The sequence below is a fragment of the Sceloporus occidentalis genome, unplaced genomic scaffold (genome assembly GCF_023333645.1).
Source record: "Sceloporus occidentalis isolate IW3139 unplaced genomic scaffold, rSceOcc1.0.p SCAF_7, whole genome shotgun sequence".
NCBI lineage: Eukaryota > Metazoa > Chordata > Lepidosauria > Squamata > Phrynosomatidae > Sceloporus > Sceloporus occidentalis.
Genome location: NW_028316987.1, coordinates 42,068,717 through 42,094,175, shown reverse-complemented (window position 1 = coordinate 42,094,175; position 25,459 = coordinate 42,068,717). Strand labels below are relative to the sequence as shown.

General features: G+C 40.3%; 1 protein-coding gene across 1 annotated transcript in view; it reads left to right on the top strand.

The window, feature by feature from the left end:
* The window catches only part of LOC149309615 (transmembrane channel-like protein 2), a 70,960-nt gene that overhangs the window by 5,673 nt on the left and 39,828 nt on the right, over positions 1-25,459 (top strand). Inside the window, exons 6-11 of the mRNA XM_089532734.1 lie at positions 53-205; positions 3,805-3,895; positions 6,837-6,918; positions 11,114-11,220; positions 17,868-17,966; positions 24,415-24,560. Coding sequence (XP_089388860.1) covers positions 53-205; positions 3,805-3,895; positions 6,837-6,918; positions 11,114-11,220; positions 17,868-17,966; positions 24,415-24,560 — 678 coding nt within the window. The remainder of the gene's footprint in view (positions 1-52; positions 206-3,804; positions 3,896-6,836; positions 6,919-11,113; positions 11,221-17,867; positions 17,967-24,414; positions 24,561-25,459) is intronic.

Below are 25,459 nucleotides of genomic sequence, written 5' to 3'. Positions count from 1 at the left end.
AATGGGACCATCTGAATGGATCTTGGTTTGATTTTTCTGTTTTTCCTTCCAGTTCTTTTTCATCTGCTTCCAGCTCTTCAGATGAGGAATCTTTATGTGAAGAAGAACTAGCTAGGCTAAAGGAACAGGTGGAAGAGAAGAAAAAACTCATATCTGTTATGAGAAACAAACCCTGGCGGATGGCAAAGAAATTACACATGCTGAGGTAACCAGCCTACAACATACCCTCAGTGTAGTTTCAGTTTTCACTACTTGCATGCATGCATGTGTGCATGAACACACATGCAAAGCTTGGAAACATTGCTTCTGGACTTCAACTTGCATAGGCCTCGGGACATAGGTGAGATGTAATCCAAAAAGTAACTTTCCCAAACTCTGATTCGACTGTGATTTCATTTCCTGGGAATTATGCTCTCTAGCAGCCATGCCATTGTGAAGTTCCCAGTCCTGGGAATGCCAAGCATGGTATTTTTCCATCTGAACTGGCTCAGATAATTAAATCACTGGGGAAAAAACAATCTTTTAGCAACCTTTGTAACTGGAGGGCAAATAATGAAAATAAAAGCGTCTTCCGCTTATACCTCACCCTGGCTCATGTTATTACTTTAAGTAAAAACACACACCTAAAACTTGGTTGAAGTTCTCTCTGCCTTCTTTGACTGTTGATGATTTTTAATTAAGAGGGGAAATTATGTAGCCTTCCAAATGTTGTTGGACTGCAGCTCCCTGTAATCCTAGCTAGCATAACCAAGAATGGGGAATGTTGGAAGTTACATTCTAACAACAACTGGAGAACCACATGCTTCCCTTCCCTTTTGTATAGGAATCATAAGGATGGTTTTTCCAAAAGCTTTCAAGTGAAATCTTTTGTAAATTTCTGAAGAAAAAAAACACATATTGCACTAATCACTGATCTATAGAGAATAGCTGACAAGCTCATCCAAAAGAATGACACAAAGCAGCTCAGGTTAGAGTCCTTCCTTATCAGCATCCAAAGAAAGCCATAACCCAGTGGAAGAGTAGAGTCCAAGTCTGGAAAAATTCCATTTATGGACTACACCACTCAGATTCCTCCAGCTAGTCCTCTTGGCTAAGGATTCTTGAGTACTTCACATATCCTCCATGCAGGGAACCCTAGGTTCAGCCTCTGACATTTCCTAATCAGTGAAGAGGACCCCCCTCCCAGTCTGTATGTCTAATGCAATCCACTGGTATTTGTGATGTCGTCTGTGGAGAATCTTTAACTTCCTTGCCATGCCCCAAATCCCCAACCTCTTGGGAGAAATAGGGAGGGAGGAAGGATCTCCATGGCTGACTTTGCTCCACCTTCACTTTCTTCATGCAGAGAATGTGAAGGAGAAGTAAACAGTGGTCAGAGAGTGCCCTCAAAGCTGGTTCAGACCAACTGTTGGGACCTTGCTGGTTTTCAAAGAACCATCTGATAGCACCTTAGCTTTGCTCTTCGTTCAACTTCTCCTGGGTGTTAGGATGGGGAGCTGGCTTTATTCTTCCCTTTGTTTTCCCAGGTGGGAAGCAATGGGGGAACACTGGGAAGGCAAGAAAGATAAGTATGCAGTTAGTAGGCACTGTGAGAGCTACCCAAGACATTACGTGAGAAGACTCCTTCAGATGGTTCACAAAGCATTGCCTGATTTTGCCCAGCTTTGCCCTCACTTTGCCTTTCCCACACAGGGAAAATGAGGAAAAGTCAAATCAGCTCTGTAGCTAAAGGATCAGTATGAATAATTCCAGCAAGCACTTTGGCCAGGGAAGCAGTGATGTTAGAGGTAGGGCCATGCTCCAGAACATCCAAGCTACAAGAGAAAAATATGGACAGGTGCTATCTGTTAGATCATATACAGTTCTGGGTTGGAAAAACTAATGGTCTCAGTCAGGATGAAGCAACTTCTGATATGTACCCTAGATAATAATGTTCAACACTTCAACTCAGAAGTAAAGTACCATATGTGGAGATATAAAGAAATATCTGGCAGGCTTGCTGCTGAACATAAAGAAAACAACAATAATGATCATGGAGGATCTACATAAATTCAACCCAGACAATGAGGAAATCAAAATAGAGTTCTGGTACCTAGGATCAAAACTGATCAGAATAGGGACTGCAGTCAACAAATAAGAAGACAACTAGGAATGGGAAAGGCAGCTACAAAAGAACAAGACAAGATCCTAAAGAGAAAAGATATATAACTGAGTACTAAAGTTAGAATCATCCAAACTATTGTATTCCCCATCACTTTGAATGGATTTGAAAGCTCGACAGCGAAGAAGGCAGATAAGAGAAAAGTCCAAACATTTGAGATGTGATGCTGGAGAAGAATGCTGTGGATACCATGGACAGCCAAAAAGACCACACAAAAAAAATGAGTCCTTGAGCAGAGAGAGAAAATTTCCTTGGAAGCCAAGATGATAAAATTGAGGCTGTCATACTTTGTCCACATCATGAGAAGGCATGATTCATGAGAAAAGACAATAGTGCTAGGAAAGGGCAACAGAAAGAGAGAAAGGCCACACACCAGATGAATAGACTCAATCAGAGAGGTCAGGGGCATTAATTTGTAGAAATTAAGCATAATAGTGGGGAATAGGGAGTATTGGAAATGTCTCATCCATAGGATCACCATGAATTGGGGCCGACTCAAGGGCAGTTAACAACAACAACAAGAGGCTACATTTTGTTAACTGCCATCAGGTTGACTTGAACTTATGGTGACCATATGAATGAGAGACCTCCAGGTCATCCTATCATCAAGAGCCCTGCTCCGGTCTCGTAGACTCAGGGCCATAGCTTCCTTGATTGAGGCTATCCATCTATAATGTTGTCTTCCTCTTTGGGCTATTTTTAAAGGAATAAACAGTTGGATCCCACCAGTGTCATCCCCCATGACTGCTGTTGCCCAGTAGCTGTAGCTGTTTGGCATATTTAGTCTGGCTCCTCAACAAAACCCTCTCTGACATGGAAGACCCTTCCAGCAGCATTGCTGCCATCAGCATAGCCGCACAGGAGTACACAATCCCATAATCCCATAATCATGGAAAGGTAGTGCTATTGGTGGGGCAGACCAAGTCCACTGATTTGAGAAACCACATCTGAGCCACAAATGTCACTTTTCCCCACCAGTTAACCCAACAGAGCTTCTCCATGGAACCCAGGGAATTGCAGTTTTATGAAGATCTGTTGCTTTCTGACAAAACTATATTTCATGTGGTGAAAATATGCCATTGTAGCCATTAGTCACAAATGGAAACAATACAGTCACCTGGAGAAGATAAATTAGTATACTCAAATATGGGTTATAGTGTCAATAGTAAAACTGATAAATGTTGTCAAGGACTGAAAAGAAAGAACACTGCAAAATCAGTTCACACAGAAATGGAATCTGTTCATTATGCAATCTATTCATTAAAATGATAAGAGTTTGGGAGGAACAACAACCAAGTAATCTTGGAAATACAGAGAAATTAACCTGGATACAATTCAGGTAACATTTTCATATAAAACCAATGCTATACACAGATAAGGATGTCTGACAGTTAAACTATTTTATATTTCTAGTATAGATATTATCTTGGAGAAAAGAGTCCAGATTATTATAGTGCACTGTGTATTTCACAAGTATCAGATATCTACCTGATGAAACTCATCCCATGAACTAAGAGCATTGTGTCTTTGCCTATGGTACAACACAGGCACTGTGGCTTCCATGAATATGCTTCATTTGTGATCAACCCAGTTCTCCCAGACTTTTTTAACTTTTTATTTTATTTTATTTTATTTTTAACTAGGGAGGCTCAAGATTTTGTGGAAAAGTTTGAAGGAGCCTTGGGAAAGGGCAAAGGAAAAAGGTTATATGCCTATAAAATGATGATGGCTAAGGTAAGTGATATAAGAATTGCACATGGTTTTTCTCTTCTTTGTTCAGGACATTGTTATAATTGGAAATGAAAAGCCTGAAATGCAAATATGGGGGTTCAAAATGTTGTCCTGAGTTTCAGAAACCACATTTTTCAACTGAAACTGAAAAGGTGGATCTCTGTGCTTACTGCACAAATGAAATGTAAACATTTTAAAGTATGCTTGAAAATATCCAGGGCAAACAATATTACTATTACCTAAAATGATTCTGTATTAATGCTACCTAAAGTCTCAGCTGTTTCAATAGGTCTGCTCTAGGAAGGATCAAGCCGGTGTGATGTAGTGGTCTGAGCGCTGGACTATGGACTTTATCACATGGGGAAAATTGGAGGGAAATCAGAGGTTTAAACAGTGATTATCCCGTGAAAATTGCACAATTGTGATTAAGATTTTCACATGAAGTCACGATTAAAGAGCCATTATCTCGGGAATAACCAGGCAATAAACAGCAACAAATCATTCATGGGATTTCCCCATGAATGATTTGTTGCAGTTTATTGCCTGGTTATTCCCAGGATAATGGCTCTTTAATCACAACATTGTGTGAAAATCTTAATTGTGATTGTGTGATTTTCACGGGATAATCACCATTTAAATCCCCGATTTTCCCCCTTTGATAAAGTTCTACGACTCTGGAGACAAGGATCTGAATGCCCATTCAGCTGTGGAAACCCATTGGGTGACCTTGGGCATGCCAAATAGTGCGAGCATTATTGCCTGTCCATAATAAAGTCACAGGCATGATTGAAGAAATACCCACGAAGCTCATCTATCTCCATGCCACTCTATGATGGATATATTAGCTGTTGTAAAAAGGGAACCCCATTCCCTCAGGCATAATAATAAAACTGTACAATTGAAGCTCTGGGAAAAAGCCGTATCACCCCCAAAGAAAGAAATGCAACCTTGAGGGGAAATGACTGGAATTCTCTCACAATAATTGTGTAACTGGTGTGGTTTTAAATAATGTAGAAAGACCTCTAGATAGCAAAGCGTCAGCATTTCAAAGCAAAGCTCTAGTACTAGTCCACTGATTGGATTGTGAAATAGTATATAATGTATGAGCTTGGAATTCAGAACTTACATAGCCATTGATTTGCTTGGTGATCTTAAACCAAGTTCAGAGTGGTCTCAATTTAGGTTGCTTCCCCCATCATAATGGTAACAATAACACTAGCCTTAGCTTCCCTCACAGGGCTATCTTGCATAATAACATATGATATATGAGTTACTCGGAAGATTTGAAATGTGCGCTATATATTTATATTGCTGCAGTAGCTGTAGTTGCATAATGTTCCTGAAAACCAGCAAAGTAACGCATGAATTCCAAATTGGAGTAGTAACTCTGTGGAAGAGTTGAATTCTGGATTTTAAAGCAGGGGTGGGCAACTATAAAGAGACAGGTGGCATTTTCCATGGCTAGAAGTGACCTCCACTTCTGGTTTCATTTTCAGCCAGTTAAGGAGTGGGGTTGTTTTAAGGTATTTGGGCATCTTGGAGAGGTTCTAGGGGCAAAATATCCACATTCTGTGGTAGTCTTGAGCTTTCTATCTGTATGGAGACAAAAAATCACCCATGGGAAAATAATTTGAAGGGACTGGGGACCTTTGCGGGTTGCAAATGGGCCCTATGGGCCACACTTTCCCAACCCATACAGTAAAGCAAAACTTCTGTATACTTTCATATTCTTGTTTGCCTAAAGGGCCTTGAAGCTGAGTGGACAGGGGAACCATCTGAAGTAGAAATATTGCATGCATTATATATAGTATGTGTTAACATAAACAGACCTAACCACTTCTAAGTAGCTAGTGAAAGATGTGTTGGCCAGGTTGCCTTATGGTATTTATACCTCTCCTCACTTTTACTGTGGCCAGCCAAAAACATTTTGCTGCCTGATGTTATTTTGCCAGTGGATGCATATTAGCCCAAAAGGGCTCTTCCACCTCTGTGAAAATAGAATCATAGGAGTTTGTCCCACGGGAAGGAAGCACCCAAATCCGGTGGATAAATGGGTTTAAATCTGTTAATATCCCACAAGAGAGGGATTGTTTTCAGACAACTTTGTGCGACTTTGGCATTAACCAGTGTAAAAAAGCAGGAAAATCATGCCACTTTTTAACTTCTGGAAAATCCCTAAATTAAAAAGCAGCGCGATTTTGCCGCTTTTTGCACGGGTTAATGTTGAGTTAATGCCAAAGTGCCCTGATATGTCTGAAAACATGGGATATTCACAGGATTTAAACTTCGTTTATCCATGGGATTTGGGTGCTTTGCATCCCATGTGATAAACTCCATAGAGTTGTAAAGGACCACAAGGGCCATCTAATCCAGCCCTGTTCCATGTAGTAATACACAACTAAAGTATTACTGAGAGATGGCCACCCAACTTCTGTTTACAGACGTCCAACCAAGGAAAGATTAATAATAGTAATATATTTTTTAAAAAAATCATTAGGATTTTCCATAATAAACGTAAGAAGCAGCACACAGTCTATGGTGAGAATCCCCATTTCATCTCTCCATCCATTTTGTTATACGTTGCTTACTAAATTGGAAGATTCCTTTCAAGTTTCTATCTTAATTGCACAGAAAATGCTTTGTGTTACTAATATTAAATAAGTAGGTAACCCAAATCATGTCCTTGAAGCAGTTGGTTTACTTTACCTAATGACAGGGCCAGCCCCATGGTTGCCACTGTTAGAAAGCACAGTCAGAGCAAAGCCCACTTGTCCTCCCTCTCATCAATCAATGATTTCAGAATGTCAGCTTTATACTAGAAACCCAGCATCTTTACAAAGGGACCATTTTTCATTCTCTAGACTAGTAAATCACAGTCAAAATTCTACAAGTTTTCCTTTGCCTTCTACAGAACAATGTTACCCTCTGTTATGTTTATTTCCAGAAATGGGTCAAGTTTAAGAGAGATTTTGACAATTTTAAGACACAGTGTATACCCTGGGAAATGAAGATAAAAGAAGTGGAAAGTAAGTTAATCTTTCAATTTACCTGATCTACAACTCTAGATACTGTTACAGGAGTACCTGAAAGGAATTTTAATACAACTATTTTGAGCTATTTTAATACAGCTATCTATAACTTAAACATAATGCCCCTTGCCTCTGCCAGATCATTCCATGCTTTCCATTTTGTAGTAAATGTTTATTTCCTAAATGCACGTATTGCTTTTCAATGACTGTTCCTAAATAAATATAAATATAAAGTCATTTCATTACAATAAAATTAAAATTACCAACATTAGAAGAAGCACCCAAGCTTCACTATATTCTTTATCTCGGGAATATTCATCCAGCATCATTAATCCCTTGCAGTGAGGAAGAGAAATACTGATATTTGCCACATAAATCCTGATAACTGAGCTACAAAATGGTGACTTAAGAACCAGTATTACTCTAATAGGACTATCATACACAGATGGGATAGGGACAAGATCGCTCCCCCATCCTTATCCCGTACATGACAGTGATAGTGGAAAAGCCTTTCATAACGTAGCGCTGATCCTGTCATTGAAGGGGCATTACATTAACGCAAACTCCTGTTAATGCAAAATAATGGGCAATGCCACTTCAATGATGGGACAATGACAGGATCAGCATGATGTCATTTGAAAAGCTTTTGCGTTATTGCTGTCAATTGCACTTTCTGGACAAGATAATGTCTCGATAAGTGCAACATCATCTGAAAGTCCTTGCCATGATTGCGTGGGAAGGACGTGACAAGGATGGGACAATGACATCCCATCTCCCATGTGATAATCTCCAATGACAGGGCAAGCAACTGAGGAGGGGGCAAAGACTATTTTTCACCCTGCTTTCCCTGTAAGGGCAGTATTGGCACTCCTAACATGTCCAGAAGTGACTTCCTTATCACTTTCAGGTTTGTTTTTGACCACTCTTTGGCTGATTTGGGAGGAAGAGAGACTAGGGACTCTGGGAAGCTTCAGGGATTGCAAAATGAAGACCCATGCGAAATACCCATGGGTTGCATTTTGACCACCACTGGACTACAATATGATGACTTTGAGCCAGTTCTGCAAATCAATCTGTGTTTGTCTGAAAGAGGACTTTAATATACACCAGAACTACTAGAATGACATCTCCTTTCACTGTTAGGTTGGGGACAATTCTGTGATCATACCACTCTTGACATTTCTTGAGCATCAAAGTGCATAGAGAACACTGTTCCAAAGGAACTATGCCCTTATGAAAGAACTGCAGAATTTTAATATGTCCTATTTCATGATGGGCTGCCTGTGGTGCTTGTTTTAGAGAATGCATTAAATAAGTACAATTCCTGCATAGCAAGTACTTCATGATATACTGGTCTCAAATAATCTGAAACCATCTATAGACTCAGAGGCAAAAAGAAGCACATGAAGTAAGATCTTATTTTTATTCTTGGGTGGTTTTAATTTTTACACAATTTAGTAGTAGTTTTCTATTCATCTACAGTAAAGTTGGGGGGACATTTGGACTCCAGCTCACATAAGCAGTAGTCCAAAACATATAGGGGGCCAAAAGTTCCCCAGCACCATTTTCAGGGGATAGTTACAACCTTCTGAAGTTGTCTCTTTGATATTTTCTCATCCTCAGCTGGTGATCTTCCATTCATTTACTGGCAAAAAGCAGGAGTCAGAAATTGTCAGTTGTCCCTAAATTCCTTTTAAAAACATGTGGCGGGGAGGGGGGGGGCAGCAATGACTGCTTGCCTATGAAGAGAATAATTTTGTAATCAAGGCAATGGGAAATCAAGGCAAAGAGAACCATTGTCTTGGAGGTGGATATTATCAATATGTTGCTGTAGAAACTTTCACCTTTCCTTTAGGTGGACAGCAACTGGAAAAATATCTATATATCTAACTCACACATGCATAAATATCCTTCCCTATATCATGGGATCTCAGGATAGCACTAACTAGCATAAATTTAAACTGTTAAAACAATCCACAATAAATATAATTTTTACAGATTAAAAACATATTAAATAATTATATTTCAGGGGGCAGGGGATCAACAAGGCTCCAGAGGACTTAGTTAAAAGCTATGTTTTAACTTGGCTCAGGAATGAAACCAAGTTAACACCAATCAGATCCTCGTGGCAGAGGAAGGTCAGAAAGCAAAAACATGAAGTTGCAATGGGCAGTCTCCTTCAGTGATGCTTCGAAGTCTCTCTCTCTCTCTTTGAAAGAGGCAGCTTTAGCAAGAGATTGTGACACATTACAATGCGCCCACAATGCAGGAATTTGCAATGGCAAAGTAATCAGCAGTAGTTCTAAATATTCATGATTTTTGCTTTTATTGCTTCTTCTATCAAATCCTCCTTACTCAGGACAGGCACACTGAGAAAATATAATTCCTTTGATTTCTTGTTGGTTGTAGTAGATCTACAGTAACAAAAACAGGACTATTTTTGACCTCTTGTCTTGACTTTAACATTATAACCTCGTGGGTGTGCCTTCAGCCCCCCCCCCCCCCGAATATCTAATGCAATCCATAATCAACATAGTATAGCTACTTGGGTGATCTCTTCATCATACATCTCCAGTGTGCGTGTGAGGCTTTCAGGAGTTTAATGAAAACATATCAAGTTGGCCATGCAGCAAAGTACAATAGCATCCAAAATCTACAGAACCATTAAATCGTTTTTAGGTCTATTGGCCTAATATAGGCATCTTTGACGAGTTACAGACCGCCCAAAATGGGTGGTCTGCCGCCACCGCCGATTGCTTCGTCCGGGAACCGCAGCGGCCATACCATGCAGTTCCCGGGCGCAGCCAGAAAGAAGTGCCGAAATGGCGCTTCTTTCTGGGCCCCAGAAGTGGCACCATGAGGTGCTAGTCACGCACTCACAGCATCACTTCTGCCGTGCGACGTCCAGACGCTTTGCATCCGCAACGTCAAAATGGCGGCCCCCGTGTGGACGGGCGCCGCCATTTTGTACGGACTCGGTCCATACTAGGGTTGAGGGGCATCAGGAAGTGACGCCCCTTCTCAACCTTAACACGCCCCTTCCTAACCCTAGCATGCCCCTTCGGCGCGTCTGTAATGCGCCATTGTTTTGTGGATTTGGGATGTTACTGTATGGATGAGTTTAATGAGTTTCACAAGAGACATTAAAGTCTCAACAAGGAAATTCCCTTGTGCTTGTAATGATATGAAATAGGGCAACACAAGCTCAAAACCTCAAGGGAATTTACACCGAGATTTACCATGATGCATGTACATGTATTTTAACCTTTTTTTAAAAAAAGAAAAGACCCCTGGAATGAAGTGAAGTGAGTCTAGGAAGCTTATCACATGAACAAATAAGCTAGTTTACTTCTTCTGGCTTGAATTCAGGATCCAGGATGCCTCCGGATGTTATCATACCTAAATCGCCGCCCATCTAACTGAGATGCTACCACCCAGATGCATCCCAGGTCAAAGCCTTGCTCAGCCAGCACTTTTTTGAAGTCAGGGAGCTTCCAACTTCAAAAATTGGCTAGCTGAGCGAGGCTTCGACCCAGGATGCATCCGGGTGGTAGCATCTCAGTTAGATGGGCGGCGATTTAGGTATGATAACATCCGGAGGCATCCCGGATTCTGAATTAAAGCTGGAAGAGGTAAGATGGCTTATTTGTTCTTGGGATAAGCTCCTATGTACGTCTGCATGGTACTGCACAGCAGTTCCCAGGAAGCAGGACTATCTTGAATGCGACGGCAAGTTTCTAAACCAGGGATGGGGAAGTTTTGTAGGACTCCACTGCCACTAGTTTCCACAAGCACAGCCAAAGGCCAGAAATTATTAGAGTTGTAGTCCAACTCACCACCCATGCTCTAAGCAATTAACCTAGGAAGCTTAATGTAGTCAGTTACATGTGCTTCTTTTTCATTACTGCTTCTGTTACACCAGAGAAAAATTAGCATGCGTGAGGTACAGAGGATAAGGTTAACAAACATTGTTTACAGCCATGAGAACTATATGGAGAATTATATGAACCTTGAAAAAGTTGTAAACCTTAGCTGAAACCAACTTGGGCCTTCCATATTAATGAACAGCAGAAGGAGGAAGTGTTGAAACTCAAAATTAAATTACATTAGTATGCACAAAAATAAACCACTGTTTTATTAAACATGTACTTGACCCAAGCACCTTTCTAACAGCGTCTCTTCATTATTTAAGGTCATTTTGGATCTTCAGTCGCCTCTTATTTCATATTTCTGCGATGGATGTATGGGGTAAACCTGGTCCTGTTTGGACTAATATTTGGATTAGTTATAATTCCAGAGGTAAGTTCATAAGTATTACTGAACAAATATTGGTGTGAACACAAGAAGCATTAAGTTGCACATCCTTATGTCATATGTGCAGTGTCATTTACATGAGCAATAACACATAGCAAATAGAAAACTAGCATCTAAAGCAGACTACCCTGAAGCATTTTTTAAAATATGTAAATGTATCATCAATATTCAAATCTTCACCTACAGGCTGAATAGTACCTGAATATTTCATTAAAATCTGAATAATATACCACCCGTTCTGTTAACAATGTCCTACAGAAAAGCCAATGGTTGAATCATAGAATCATAGAACTGAAAGAGATCTCAATGGCCATCAAGTCCAACCCCCTTCAGCTATGCAGGAACTCACAATCAAAGCACCCCGGACAGATGGCCATCCAGCTTCTGTTTAAAAACCTCCAAAGAAGAAGACTCCACCATTCTCCAAGGGAGTGTGTTCCACTGTTGAACAGCTTATACTGTCAGGAAGTTGCACCTCATATTTACTGTATATACTCAATTATAAGTCAACCTTATGTATAAGTCGAGGGCAAGTTTTGGGGCCAAAATTATAGATGTTGTTCTGACCCATGGATAAGTCGAGGGTAAAAGGGGCATAAAGCAAAGGACCTAAAGGATGGAGCAAAGCAAAACATTATCAAAGAACTTAGAAAATTCCAGCAGACATAACGTTTTGTGCTCACTCTTAAGGCTGGATGGATGAGAGACTAGAGGGATCAGTGCTTCCAGGACAGATTATACTCTTGCTTTTCACCCTTCTTTTAAATAAGAGTTAAGATACAATGCTTACATCTTTTAGAATTAGGTCTTTTCAGACAGCTTTTTGATCTAAATTTCTAGACTTATTCAAGAGTTTATACAGTAGGCAGAATCTCTTTCCCTGTAGTTTGCATCCATTGCAAACTATAGTTTATTTGTAGGTACAGTCCGTCCTCCTATCCACAGATTTTTTTATACACTTATTCAAGCATCTACAGTTTGCAAATATTTTTAAAATGTATAAATTCCAGAAAACAAACCTTGATTTTGCCATTTTATATAAGAAACACGATTTTACTATGCCATTGTATTTAATGGGCTTTGAGCATCCACGGATTTTGTTATCCATGGAGAGTCCAGGAATCAAACCCCAGAGAAGCCCAGCAGTCAGGAGGAGTGTTTGGCTTGAAAACTGCTTCCACCCAGCTCTCCATCAGCCCAGCAGTCAAGATCCCTCAGGGTTCTGTCTTGGGTCCTTTATTGTTCTCCCTTTATACCCTGTCCCTGGGAAGTCTTATTAGCTCCTACAGTTTTAAATATCACCTGTACGCCAACAACACCCAGCTGTACTTCTCTACCCCTGAGATTTCTCCGATGTTGAGCAGCAATTATCACCATGCCTTGCTGCTGTCTCTGAGTGAATGATTCACTGGTGCCTGAAGCTCAGCATGGCCAAAACTGAGCTACTTATCTTCCCACCCAAACCATCTTTGCAATGTTCTTCATTATTGTTCACTCCACAGATCCAGGCTACAGCCAAGTCATACAGATTCTTTCTTTATAATCTCATTAGAATTTGACCATTTTTTCCTGTTTCAACGGCAAAGACTTTAGTGCATGCATTGGTGATATCACACCTGGATTATTGCAACTCATTGCTAGTAGGTCTTCCTATTTCTCACCTTAGCCCACTAATCTCTGTGCAATGTTCAGCAGCCAGGATCATCTTCTCCGCCCACCACTTTGATCAGGTTACCCCCTTCTTGTTATCTGTCCATTGGTTCCCCATTTCTTTCAGAATCCAATATAAAATTCTTCTCCTGATCTTTAAAGCCCTTCATGGCTTGGCTCCCTCTTATTTGTCAGCGCTCATCTCTCCTTACCACCTTCCACACACATAGAGATCCTATGACACCAGTCTCCTGACCCAGCGAAGAGTCTCCTCCTCCCCTTCTCCTGTGCTGCTCCTCATGACTGAAGTCTCCTCCTCACACAATTAAGAAGTATTACTTCCTTGGCTAATTTTAAGGCCAAATTGAAGACATTCTTGTTTAGGGAGGCTTTCCAAATTACCGGTTGTTAATCTGCTGCTTACTTTGTTTTTATTGCATACCAGTTAGTATTATTTTAAAGATATTTCAATCATGTATTGTTGTTGTTGGTTTAGATTGTATGCTGCTTGATAGGTTTTTATTCTTTTTCCCCCTTATTTTATTTGAAACTTGCTATGTAAAGTGCTATGCAAACTTTACAGAGCTCTATAAATAAATGATAATGATGATGATGATAATAATAATAATAATAATAATAATGGATGCCAACGACCCACTGTAGTCTATCTGAAAGGAGGCCCACACACTTAAAGGCATACGTTAAAGGTTTCTAGTATTTAAATTACTGGGACATGGTGGATTAGTGGTTAAGATGCCAGTTCTGACTATTGTAAGGTAGGAAGGTCACCAGTTCGAGACCCAAGTGCCGCATGACGGAGTGAGCTCCCATCACTAGTCCCAGCTTCTGCCAACCTAACAGCTTGATAGCATGTAAAAGTGCAAGTAGAGAATAGGTACCACTTTAGTGGGAAGGTAACAGCATCCCATGCAGTCATGCTGGCGACATGACTACCGACACGTCTTCAGACAACGCTGGCTTAGTAACACAGATTAGCACTGCCCCCTACAGTTGCATATGACTAGACAATCATGTCAAGGGGAAGCATTTACTTTTACTATTTAAAAGCAAGAAGCAGGAATCAAAAATCAAAAGTACTACCCTATACATGTCTAAACAAGTAAGCATGCTGAAGAAATAATTCAGATAATAAAAGATGTGGAGGACCATTTCACAAAGCTGTCTTCAAAACTGGCTATTGGCCATGCTAACTGCAGGCTTCTGGGAATTACACACCAAGATTTTGATGCACCATGGGTCTGTTGATGCACTATGGGTCACACTTCTTCCAAGGACACATTCGCGGGATACAGACCGCCCAAAAAGGGTGGTCTCTTGCCGCTCTGGTTTGCTCCGTGGGGAAGCCACAACCTCCAGACCGCGGGGCTTCCCCGTGGAGCGAAAAGAACCCTTAAAAACAGGTTCTTAATGCGGCGCGTTTGTGATGCCGCAATGCACCAATGGCGCACTTGTGATGTCACAAACGCGCCGGGATGTGCAGACGCTAAGTGTCCATCATGTCAAAATGGCATGTGTACAGGGCACCGCCATTTTGACGCCCCCATCACATACTAGGGGTGAGGCCAATATAGACAGCGTGCCCTCGGCCAACCCCTAGCACGGATGGGGGCACCCTATTGGGAGGTATGTATAGCACCTAAATAAGATGAAGTTAGAGACAGCAAAGTTATTTTTAAAGATTCCCAAATTTGCCACTTCATAAAGCCACTGAATGATGGGTCTTGCAACTCTTTCTACTTATTGAACCAGGGAGCTAGCTGTGTTGCAAGCAAGAATAAGTTAGTCAAAAACAAGATATAGATATGAACAAACTGTCAGATTGAAGCTAGACTTGTGGTCAGAAGAAACCACAGTAGACCACACTGGAAAAATGGGAGGGGGAGAAACCACAGAGCTGAACTTTAAATTACCTATAGCTTCTTTAGGCTTCATTATAATATTAACACACACACCCTGGGAGGCATAAGTGGAGCTTTTAATGAACATGCGATGCATGTAGAAAGTGGGGGGACATATCAAAGGGAAAAATGGAATAGGTAGACCAGAAACATGTGCAAGGATGGACAGAGCCAAGTAAGATGATTGGTCCACCTGTATATGCTACGAACCTAGCTAAGCTTTAGAAGTGTCTGCAAATTGCTGATCTGGGTCCCAAACCATCGGCACCCACCTAGCTAGGTGTTTTTCTCTCTTTTGTCTTCAAATCAACAAATGGTTGTCTGGACTTCGTTCTGTTCCTGTTTACTGACTGTGGGCTAGGACAGAGCTCCACAACACAACAATGAAAATTAGGCACATAGAGACCAGGATCCAGGACAACTGGCAGACTGTAGCATATAGTCATAGTAGTGTTCTGGTAGCTGAAAGCCATTCATTCCTTCCCAAGTGCACAAGGACAGTTGGAGTCTCCCAGTGTCCACTCTATCCCAGCCACTGACTGGCCACAGGAGTGTGTCCATGCGCACTTCAGCTGCCTTAGCACACCGGCCTCCTTCCCAGGTATCATTAATTAGTAGCCAGAAGAGAAGCAGAATTATACCTAGGTCCCCCTAGCTGCTGTTCCACAGCCAGGCCAGGAAAATTGCACAAGGAACTACTGGGTGCTTCCTTCTGCAACACCTGAAAAAAAAAATTTTATACTGGCATAACAAGGGAATTCTGTCAAAAATCTGCTTACTCCAAGTAGCCTATCTCTCCAGTGTCATCCTTTGTGGACTCTGCACCCGTGGCATCATTGTCAGAGTAAACTGGGGTATGCCTGAATCTGGAACACTTATCTTAGATAAAACATCCCAGATACAGTTGCAAGAGCATGGAAACTAAATATTTTTAGAGTACTGTTTCTAGAGTGCTTTGCTGGCTGGGTGGTTCTGAGAGTTGCAGCTAAAATTACTTTCCAAAGCTCTGCAGATTTTTATAATGCAAAGCATCACCAGCTGCTCAGCTACTGCCTTTATTTAGGGAAATGGGCTCAGTTCAGAGAAGTAAAGGAACAATGAGGTTGCAAATGATGCACCTGCTTGTTTGAATTAGCCCTAAGGGGAATTTCATATTATCCATCCCTCATATAAGAAATCATCAAAAATAAACCAAGGCACTCATACCATTCAGCATAGGAAAAGTACACATTAATGAGTCCTCCCAAATAATATTTCTTAGTACCTATAATAAACTATGGGAGAAGCCTGTTACTCTGCACAAGGCTCTCATTCTAGCCCTAGGAACAAGCTCTACCTTGTGTCCTCTTAAGACTTTTTTACACACACCACTGGTGAATCCCTATGCGTACACACAAACACACCAGAAGGAGCAAAGATTATTTCACCAGCTTTGCAATAATATTCTATAAGATCTGTCTCCATGCATGAACAAATGCCCCTGATTTCATCCCATTTTTGTAGGATAGAATGAGTGCTGCAATAGAGAGAAATGTAATTCCTTTAATAAATTCAGAGGGAGTGGGAATGATCTGTGATGTTTCCTACAAGAGGCTCTCCCATCTACCCAAAATTAGCAGAATTGAAATTGCTGCTGTGTAAAATGTGTTCTTTAAACATTATTTGTGAAGAGTCCTGGTTGGAGCTTTATTGTTAATTTTCTAGCATCAGCATTCTGTTTGAATTATAAGAAGGATGGGGGGAAAGAACAGGCACAAACCCTGTAAGACAACATATCAGTTTTACAGTATAAAATGAGAGCCCACTATAAAAGAAGATGAAACATATTCCAAAATTTTTCAAACATATCATCACTATTGTTATTGTAATTGCTGCTAGTTCTAATATATGGTAAAGGATTCAAATTCCTTTAAAATGTATCCTCTGTTTGCTTACTCACTTTAATTCTGATAGAGTTCAATCATCTGATATTCCACCTATGTACCTCTTACAGTGGGCCTTTGATATCTGCTAGGATTTGGTTCCAGGACCCCCCATGGATACCAAAACCTGTGGATGCTCAAGTCCCATCATATACAGTGGTTTAGTAAAATGGTCCCTTATATAAAATGGCAAAATCAAGATTTGCTTTTTGGATTTTTAAAAAACATTTTCAATACATGGTTGGTTGAATCCAGTGATGCAGAATCTGTGTATGTGGAGGGTTGATTTTATATATAATCATTTTTCTGTAGGTGGAAGAGCAGATTTCTTTCCATTTTTGTCAATATAGCTTTCACCAACATCAAGTTTTTAAATGAGTTCTAGCTTAGAATTGTTATGTATTCAAGTTAAACATATTAATATAGTTTGGGTTATGGTCCAGCTATTTACTAAGATCAATGGATTGCACAGTACAGACTGAGTCTCACTTATCCAAAATTCTTGCGATCAAAAGTGTTTGGATTTTGGAGTTTCTCAGATTTTGGAATACTTGCATATACATAATGCGATATCTTGGAGATGTGACCCAGGTCTAAAAATGAGATTCATTTATGTTTCAGATACACTATATATACATAGCCTGAAGATCATTTTATATACAATATTTTAAATAATTTTGACCATGAAACAAAGTCTGTGTACATTGAACTGTCAGAAACCAAATTTCAGAAATATTGCAGAAATTTCTGTGATACCTGTAAAAGGAACCAGCTTCTTCTCAACTAATGTGATGGAAAGGAACTGGGACACCTAGAAATGCTTAGTACTGATGCCTATCTGCAAAGGATGGAGGAGGGGTATATCTGTCAATCAAAATTAAGTGTAATAATTTAATCTAAGACAATGGAATTAGTGGTAGTAACTTCAACTTCACATGCACTAGAAAACTCAAATCCAGCACTGAAATGAAGTCATGTGTGGTGTTCTGATTCAGCCTTCTCACGCAGATCAGAGAGTTAAAACAAGAGAGTATGCCAAAAGTAAAGGCCAGTTGCTATGTTCTGTTACTGATATATAAGTAAATCAAGTGAATATTTGCAATGCTTCATGAGTCATTTTTTAATGATAATTGTTTCCTAGATATTAATGGGAGCACCATATGGAAGCATACCCAGAAAAATTGTACCCAGGGCTGAACAACCAAAAGCTATGGATTTCTCTGTTCTTTGGGACTTTGAGGTACATGTTTTCCAATTGTATCTAGTTTATCCTTAAGAGTAAGCCAAAACACCTGGCAGATACCCATCATCCTGTACTTTTGCAACTAATTCTGGATAAGGTTGGACCAGTTGAAAAAAGAAGACTTAATCCCTATTGTTAAAAAAGAGTTAGTTTGTAGTACCAATCATGCCATTGAAACCAGTGTAGTTATAGAACAGATCATGACAGAAGGTCAAAAGAGGGTAGAATCAGGAATCAAGGTTACATTTAAAAACAGGATGACATACCAACTGACTTCTTTTTCATGCTTCGTACTATGGGGATTTGTTCTGGAATATTGCCACATACTATCACAATTCTTTGTTTAATATGAAACATGGTTGGTGCTTCTGTGAACATGGTTCATGTTGCCTTGGTAATAGTTGCAATGTGAAGTAAACATGTGAGAGCTCATTGCCACACCATTTGAGAGGAGAGGAAACCAACAAGGTTGAGAAAGGAATAGCCCCATCATCTTCCTAAGATAACTAAGATAACAGAACCGCAAAGGCTCTGATAAGACAATGCTAGAAATATAGTAACAAGTACAAGTATGTGGTTAATATGCAATAATATTACTGTATACAATATGTAACATTAAACATAGAACAACACACTACAAAAGTTACTATAAATGACATCAACACCATGCAATCTAAACTAGTCAATATCTAATATATTTTTTCTCCACAGTGATTCACAAACTGTAACAGAGGACTTCATCCAAAAGCTGAATTATCCTTATGTCATAGTTCATATACTTGAAGGAACCTTACTCTTCAACATAGATCAAAACTGTGAATTCATAAACAGTCATTGAAAAACTACGTTGAGCATGAATCACATGTAGATAAGTGTAGTGGTGCACTGTATAGCAGCAATATTATTGTATATTAGCAATATGCTTGTATCTGTTACTTTATTTCTACCATTATCTTCCTGATACACTGCAAGCATTGTTTTCTAGGAAAAATGAAAATAGTATTGGAACTGTGAAGGCTTATATGTTACTTTGTGTACTTTCAGATTAAAGGTGTGGAAAACATGGGGTCACCACCAATGATGTCAGCATCTCCTTGGTATTTTGGGGAAATTATTAGCTAAACATGAGGCCTGTGAGAGGTTGGGTAACTTAAGGGGATCTTTTCACATATATACCAACTACAGAGAAACTCCAGTTTTAATGAATAAAAGAGTTTTATTTAGAATTGTGCAAAGGTGCAAGCAAACACACAAACAAATGCAACTTTAGGAACCACGTAGAGCTAACAGAAAGAAAGGTGTGAAAGGTTGGATATCAAGAAATCAGAAAGTGGAGGGGGTGATATTGCCAGTCCTAAAACAGGTCCACGGAAGATGGACCCATACAGCATCTGAGGGAGACACAGTGAGCGAGAGAGACCCTCTGTGCACACATGAGGCTAGAACTGGGACTGATATTTAGCAATAGCAGCTTCATTTATATACCGTTTCATACTGCAGTAAGCAGTCTCTAAGCGGTTTACAACTGTAAGCTAATTGCCCACAAAAAGTTGGGTACTCATTTTAGCGACCTCAGAAGGATGCTAGGCTGAGTTGACCCTGAGCCCTTGGCTGGGAATGAACTCACAACCTTGTGGTTTGCGAGTGAGTGGCTGCAATGCTGGCATTTAACCAGATATTTAAATCTGATTACATAGCCTCACAGGGTACTTGGAAGTGTCCTGCAGTGTAAGAAAGACCTGATGGTCTTCCCATGGAATGGACAATAAGATTCCAGAATGACTGAGGCCTTTGATAAAACATTGACTGGATTTGAGATAACCCATGGATGGCTGGTTAGGAAGGGGTGAACAGAGACACAACCTAGGGTGAGGCGAAAATATGGTTTTTACTGCTTTGTGGTGGGATTCATCCTGTCCCTATTGTGAGATGATATTCAGAAAGCCTGGGGGAGGGTAGAGTGATCAGGAAACCCATTTAACCTTTTTTCAGTGCTATATAGCTCTTCCCTATATCTTCTGTCCAGTATGCCTTTCCCTAGAATTCCAAAAGCCATTGTGACCTTAAAAATATGCCTGATTCTAGATATCAAAATATGAAAATATGAAATATTTAGTGAGAGAGGGGTGTAGGGTATGCTAACATAATGGTTCAATGACATTATTGGTTCTAGTGGTAGAACCTGGTGGTCCTACCTTATTTCATCCAGTTACAAAAAAACAATGAGTCAGTTGGCATCCAAGCATAATATTTTCAGTGGAATGAGCTCACACATATGCCGCTTTTGAGTCATCCAGTACTGTAACATGCACAGCATCTGAATTATGTGTGTGACAGTCAAGTGATATAATATCAACAATGAGTCTCATGACAACTTAAAGACTAACAAATATATTATAGAATAAACTTCAGTGGACTACATTTTAAGACACAAATTCAGTGTTATATAGAATTTAGGCTATATATACTGTATATACAGTATCTAGAAACCAGGGATGGAGAAGGTGCCATAAACAATGAGCTAGGAGGGGAACTAAAAGGCACAAATAATTGACAATGCTAATTGCTACATCAATAATATTCACAAAACTGGTGTTGCAAATAGTACAAACCAGAAGGCTCTCTCAAGCCTCTACATTTGATGAGTTGCAACTCAAAGTTTCTCATTCTAATCTGTCTTTGATGTTTGCTTGGTCCACTGTGGGCACTTTATTTATTAATTAATTTTAACATGCCACCTTTCTCCCTAAATAGGATGCAAGGTGACTTAAGAAAACTCCAGGGGTAAAAATATCCTGGGAGCCCACTGTTGTTGTTTTTTAAGCCCATTGTTTTGTTTGGTTTGGTTTTTAATATTGCCATTTCTGATGTCAGATTTGTGACCAGTTATGATTTTGCAAAGTGAACAGCCTCTTTGCCCTATGCAGAATGCAGAAAGTTGGCAGAAGATGTCATATGTCACATTGGAAGTGAATTAAACCACAGTGTGTGGATGACATCATGACTGCTTGAGTGGATATAGAGCATTTGGGTCTCTGTCTTTGCATGTTTGCTGTATAACACTATTTGATAGCTCTTTTAAAGTGAGGTGCTGTCTACACAAATTCAAGCTATGGCCTTTGAGAGAGTATCAAGTAAGGTACATGATATATGTAACTAGTCTTAAGGCATGAGCAATTTTAGTCTTCCAGATGTTGTTGGACTGCAGCCCCCATCACCAGTGATGGTGGGATGATGGGAGCTGCAGACCAGTAATAGTTGGAGGGCCAAAAGTCACTTGCTACTATATATCATGAGTACAGGTGAGCCAATTACCTTCCTTTCATTTAGTAATGGTTTATACTGTATGTCATGCTGTTGCTACAAAGGTGCACAGAGCCAGCCTGTCTGCAAATCAGCTTAGTGTGATATACAGCTTAAGAATAATATCTGGGGAAAGTGTGAATTAGATTTAAGAATGAAAATGAATGAACAGTCAGAAATGCTGATCCAAACAAACACTGCTTTTGAAAGTGCATGCAGGAGAGACTTAAGATAAACAATGCTTTTCCAGTAAATGGGTTAGATAACAGGAAATGGCAGTAGAAAAGAATAGGCTTCATTTAAACTCAAGACGCCCCTTCTGACAGAGCATTCTGCAGGCTATAATTTTGCTTTTATGCTTGCAATGGGAAAAACCAGGGATATAAAATCCAAGTGCATAGCGAGACCCCAAGTTGAAAATAATGTTTCTAATGAATGCCAAAAGTAAGCTCTTTTTTGTGCTTGACTTTTTGTCGTACTTTTTGCCTTCACTTTGCCAGCAATATGCACAAAAGCTTTTGACCCTGCGTTCTGATCTAGAGGGCTGCATTGCTGCCCTTATTGGTCACTGTTCTCATTACTACAGCAGCAGTTCAGCTGTGGCTAAAGATCCTTTTGTATCTGGGTATGATGGAGTAATGCAATAAAGCTAACACTGCCTAATAGGAATCATTCTGGGATGTCTATATATACTAAGCAGTGACCTACATGAAAAGAAATAAGGTTTTGGAGGAACATCATGGGGTAAAATTAGAGTATCTTCTTATGTTATATTAGACAAGAGAGATGGCACACCCATCACATAGATAGGAAGACAATATGTAGGAATGGCAAACATAGTGAGTTTGACCTGTGCCATCAGGCAGATGAGTTTGGGGTCTTATTCCCACTTACCTCTTGATTTGATTCCTGAAATGATTCCAGAAACCAGTTCAACAAACAGAATGGTTCCCACTATATTTGTGCTGTTTTCAAGAATCGGTGCAGGAAGCAACAGCCGCAGCTTCCCCGCCATGCCTCCTGGCCATACCAGAGGCAGAGAAGAGGCTGGGGTGGAAGGAGAGAGGCAGGCTTGGAGGACTGAGGTACGCTGGGGCGGAAGAAGAGAGGCAAGCCGGGAGGACGGAGTAGGCATGGAGGTATGGCCGGGAGGCTGGGGAAGCTGCTGCCAGTGGGAACCAGGGCGGATTCAAATCTGATTCGAATCCGCCTGGTTCCCACATGGGCTGAATCGATTTATTTCCAAATAAATCAATTCAGCCCCCAAAACACCCCATTATACCAGTGTCTTTTTGACATGGGTTGAATGGGTAAAAATGGGTAAAAACCATGCCCCCCCCCATTCCAAATCACTTCAGCGATTTGAATTAAGTGGGAACCATGGTGGTTTAAACTGGATCATTTGAAATCATGATCCGGTTTAAACCATAGTGGGAATTAGGCCTTGGAGTCCTTGTTAACATCATGCCTTGGAGTCCTTGTTAACATCATGACTAAACATTAACAAATATCCAGTGGCATTGGGATTCCCAGATCTCAGGACCTAGAGACCGTTTTTTCTAGTTCTGAATATCAGAAGGAAGAATCTCAGGGTGAGAGTACTGCCTTGAAAACTGTGGTTGGTACTAATTTATCTGGCTTAATGATATCACCAAAGGTTGCCCTTTGGTTCTGAAATCTCAAGGCCTGGGATATTCCTGACCTAACCATCCTAAATGGTGTGAAAATTGTTAATATGTGTTAGTGACTTTGTTAGATCTCTTTTTGCATTGACCTGGAAGCTTGATGCTTGGAAAAGATATGGAGACTGCACATGGACTGGAGGAGTGAATTTCCTTCTGGTACTAACCTGCTTGCCCAGGTTTCATAGCTGTGTGGGGCAAGTTTAATCACACTTATGAACTTTTATTTCTTTGCTTTGGCTCTGTATAACCCTTGGAAGTCAATCTTTCACCAGCCTCACAGGGGAGAGGGCAGAACACTTTGGCTCAAGGGCCCCATAGCCAGCCATGCGTGCCTGGATTGCGGGCCAGAGACAGTCTGGGTAGAGTTTGTTGTGAAGGTGTCCAGTTCTATCACTGGCTGTGAGGGGATGCTGGAAAAAATCAACAAAAGGACTGGAATACTTCTCTACTGTGTAGCATCTGCTGCATCATTTACGACCAATAAGCCTATCTTATAGCAGTAATACGCCTGTGTTCAATACCTAAAAAGTATTGGGGTGGCCTGGAACTACAGATATCCCACCCCTTAGGTTTGATTTCTATCCGTTCTCTCTTTTACTCTGTCTGTGTGTGTGAGTGAGTGTGGGAGGAACAGAGAGAGGAAGGGAGAGGAGAAATCTTCAATCCTTTGTAAACGCTCCAGGGGAAATGCTCCTTAGCACTTTATAGCATGCTCCCAACATTGCTAGGGATGCACATACTGGTAGGGAAAAAAAGGCCTTTCATACTGCCTTTTGAACAGCATGCAACATGAAGACACAGTACAATGCACTTCATGTGTTTATTGTGTTCATCAGACCAAACTTACTGGGAAGTATCTCCTGTTAAACTCAGCAGGACTTGTGAATCAATATGGTTAGATTCCAGCTACAAAAATGACATAGCACTGCACTCAAGTGATCCTGACCAAATCTTCTGGTTATACTATTTCTTGTGCACTACTGAGACCTGCAAAAAGTGTTGGACTCAGGATCCTTCCAAACTACACAATTAATGTGCAACAATTTCACTTTAACTGGCATAGCAACATTATAGGGAATATTGTGATCTACAGTTTAGAGTGAGTGTTTAGAATTCTCAGCCACAGTGCTTCACCAAACTACAAATTCCAGACCTCCACAGAATGTAGCCATGGCAGTTAATATGGAATCAAAGTGCTGTAACTATGTAGTATGAAAGGCCCTTGGTAACACACATTAATGGACACACTAGTGAAGCCATGAATGGGCAGCTTAATTATAGCATATGCTCCACAAGTTTCAGTAACAAGGTGTAGTTTGAATGGAACCCAGACTGACCTCCCAAAAGTTTTTTATCTGCTCCTGATTGTGGAATATGATTGATCTTACTTGCATAGGAGTGGAAATTAAAAAAAAAGATTAGCTCAAACTGATTTAAGCTATTTCCCACCTTTTCAGGGCTATATAAAGTATTCTGCTCTTTTCTATGGCTATTACAATAACCAACGGACAATTGGTTGGCTAAAGTACAGGCTACCAATGGCATATTTCATGGTTGGTATTGTCGGTGTATATGGATACAGCCTGATGGTGGTAATAAGATCGTAAGTTACATTCTTTTTTTTAATAGCTATGAAACAGAGCTTGGAAAAGTTGCCCTTCTGACTATAACCATATAGAAATCCCCATGGCCAATGTCTGACCTGGCTGAGAATTTGGGGGGGGATGGTTGGTCCCAAAACGTAGCTCTTCAAAATTGTGCTCTGAAAATTACTACAACATTGAAGAAGAAGATCTGTAGAAGAGATTGATGAGGGAAATGTTTAGAAAAGTTAAGTATTCCCCAGCACTTTCCCACTCACTGCTTTTCCCCTGCAAATGCCACAATCTCACCTCCCCAATTCTTTTCATGCTAAGCTTGAGACTCAAATATGGAAAAAATTGTCCAGACAACAGCCATCTCAATGCTCCAAAACAGGATATATCTCGGCTAGGGGATTCTGGAAGTTGTAGTCAGTGACTTTTCCAAGCTTTGCATCCAAACGTGTTATGGATTCTTTCACTGTCTGCAGAAAAAAGGAACCTGAGCACAGAAAGACGCAGGTGCCAAATGCATGCCGAGTTCATCTTATCGCTATAATGATGCAGAAATTTTCCCTTTGACCATCACACTGGAACTGTGAACTGAAAACACATAGATCACTTACACATCTTTTTTGGGAGCAGCTGCCCTCAATGCTGACCTAGCTCACTATGCCTACATTCTTTGTCTGACTTGCAAGTAGATGGAGCCTTGCATTATTTTACAAAGAAACATCAAGCATTAAAGCAATCTTCCTGAGCTCAAATATGTTGCACGTATAAAGCCAGGAATGAACTCTTTATATTACAAGTTTTATTCTTTTCTTTGAACGCAAAGAATTTTTTTCAACAAACAAAGATACCATGGGTTCCTTTAGAAATGTAGGTAGGCCAAATGGATTTCTATTTCTGCTGCTAAAGG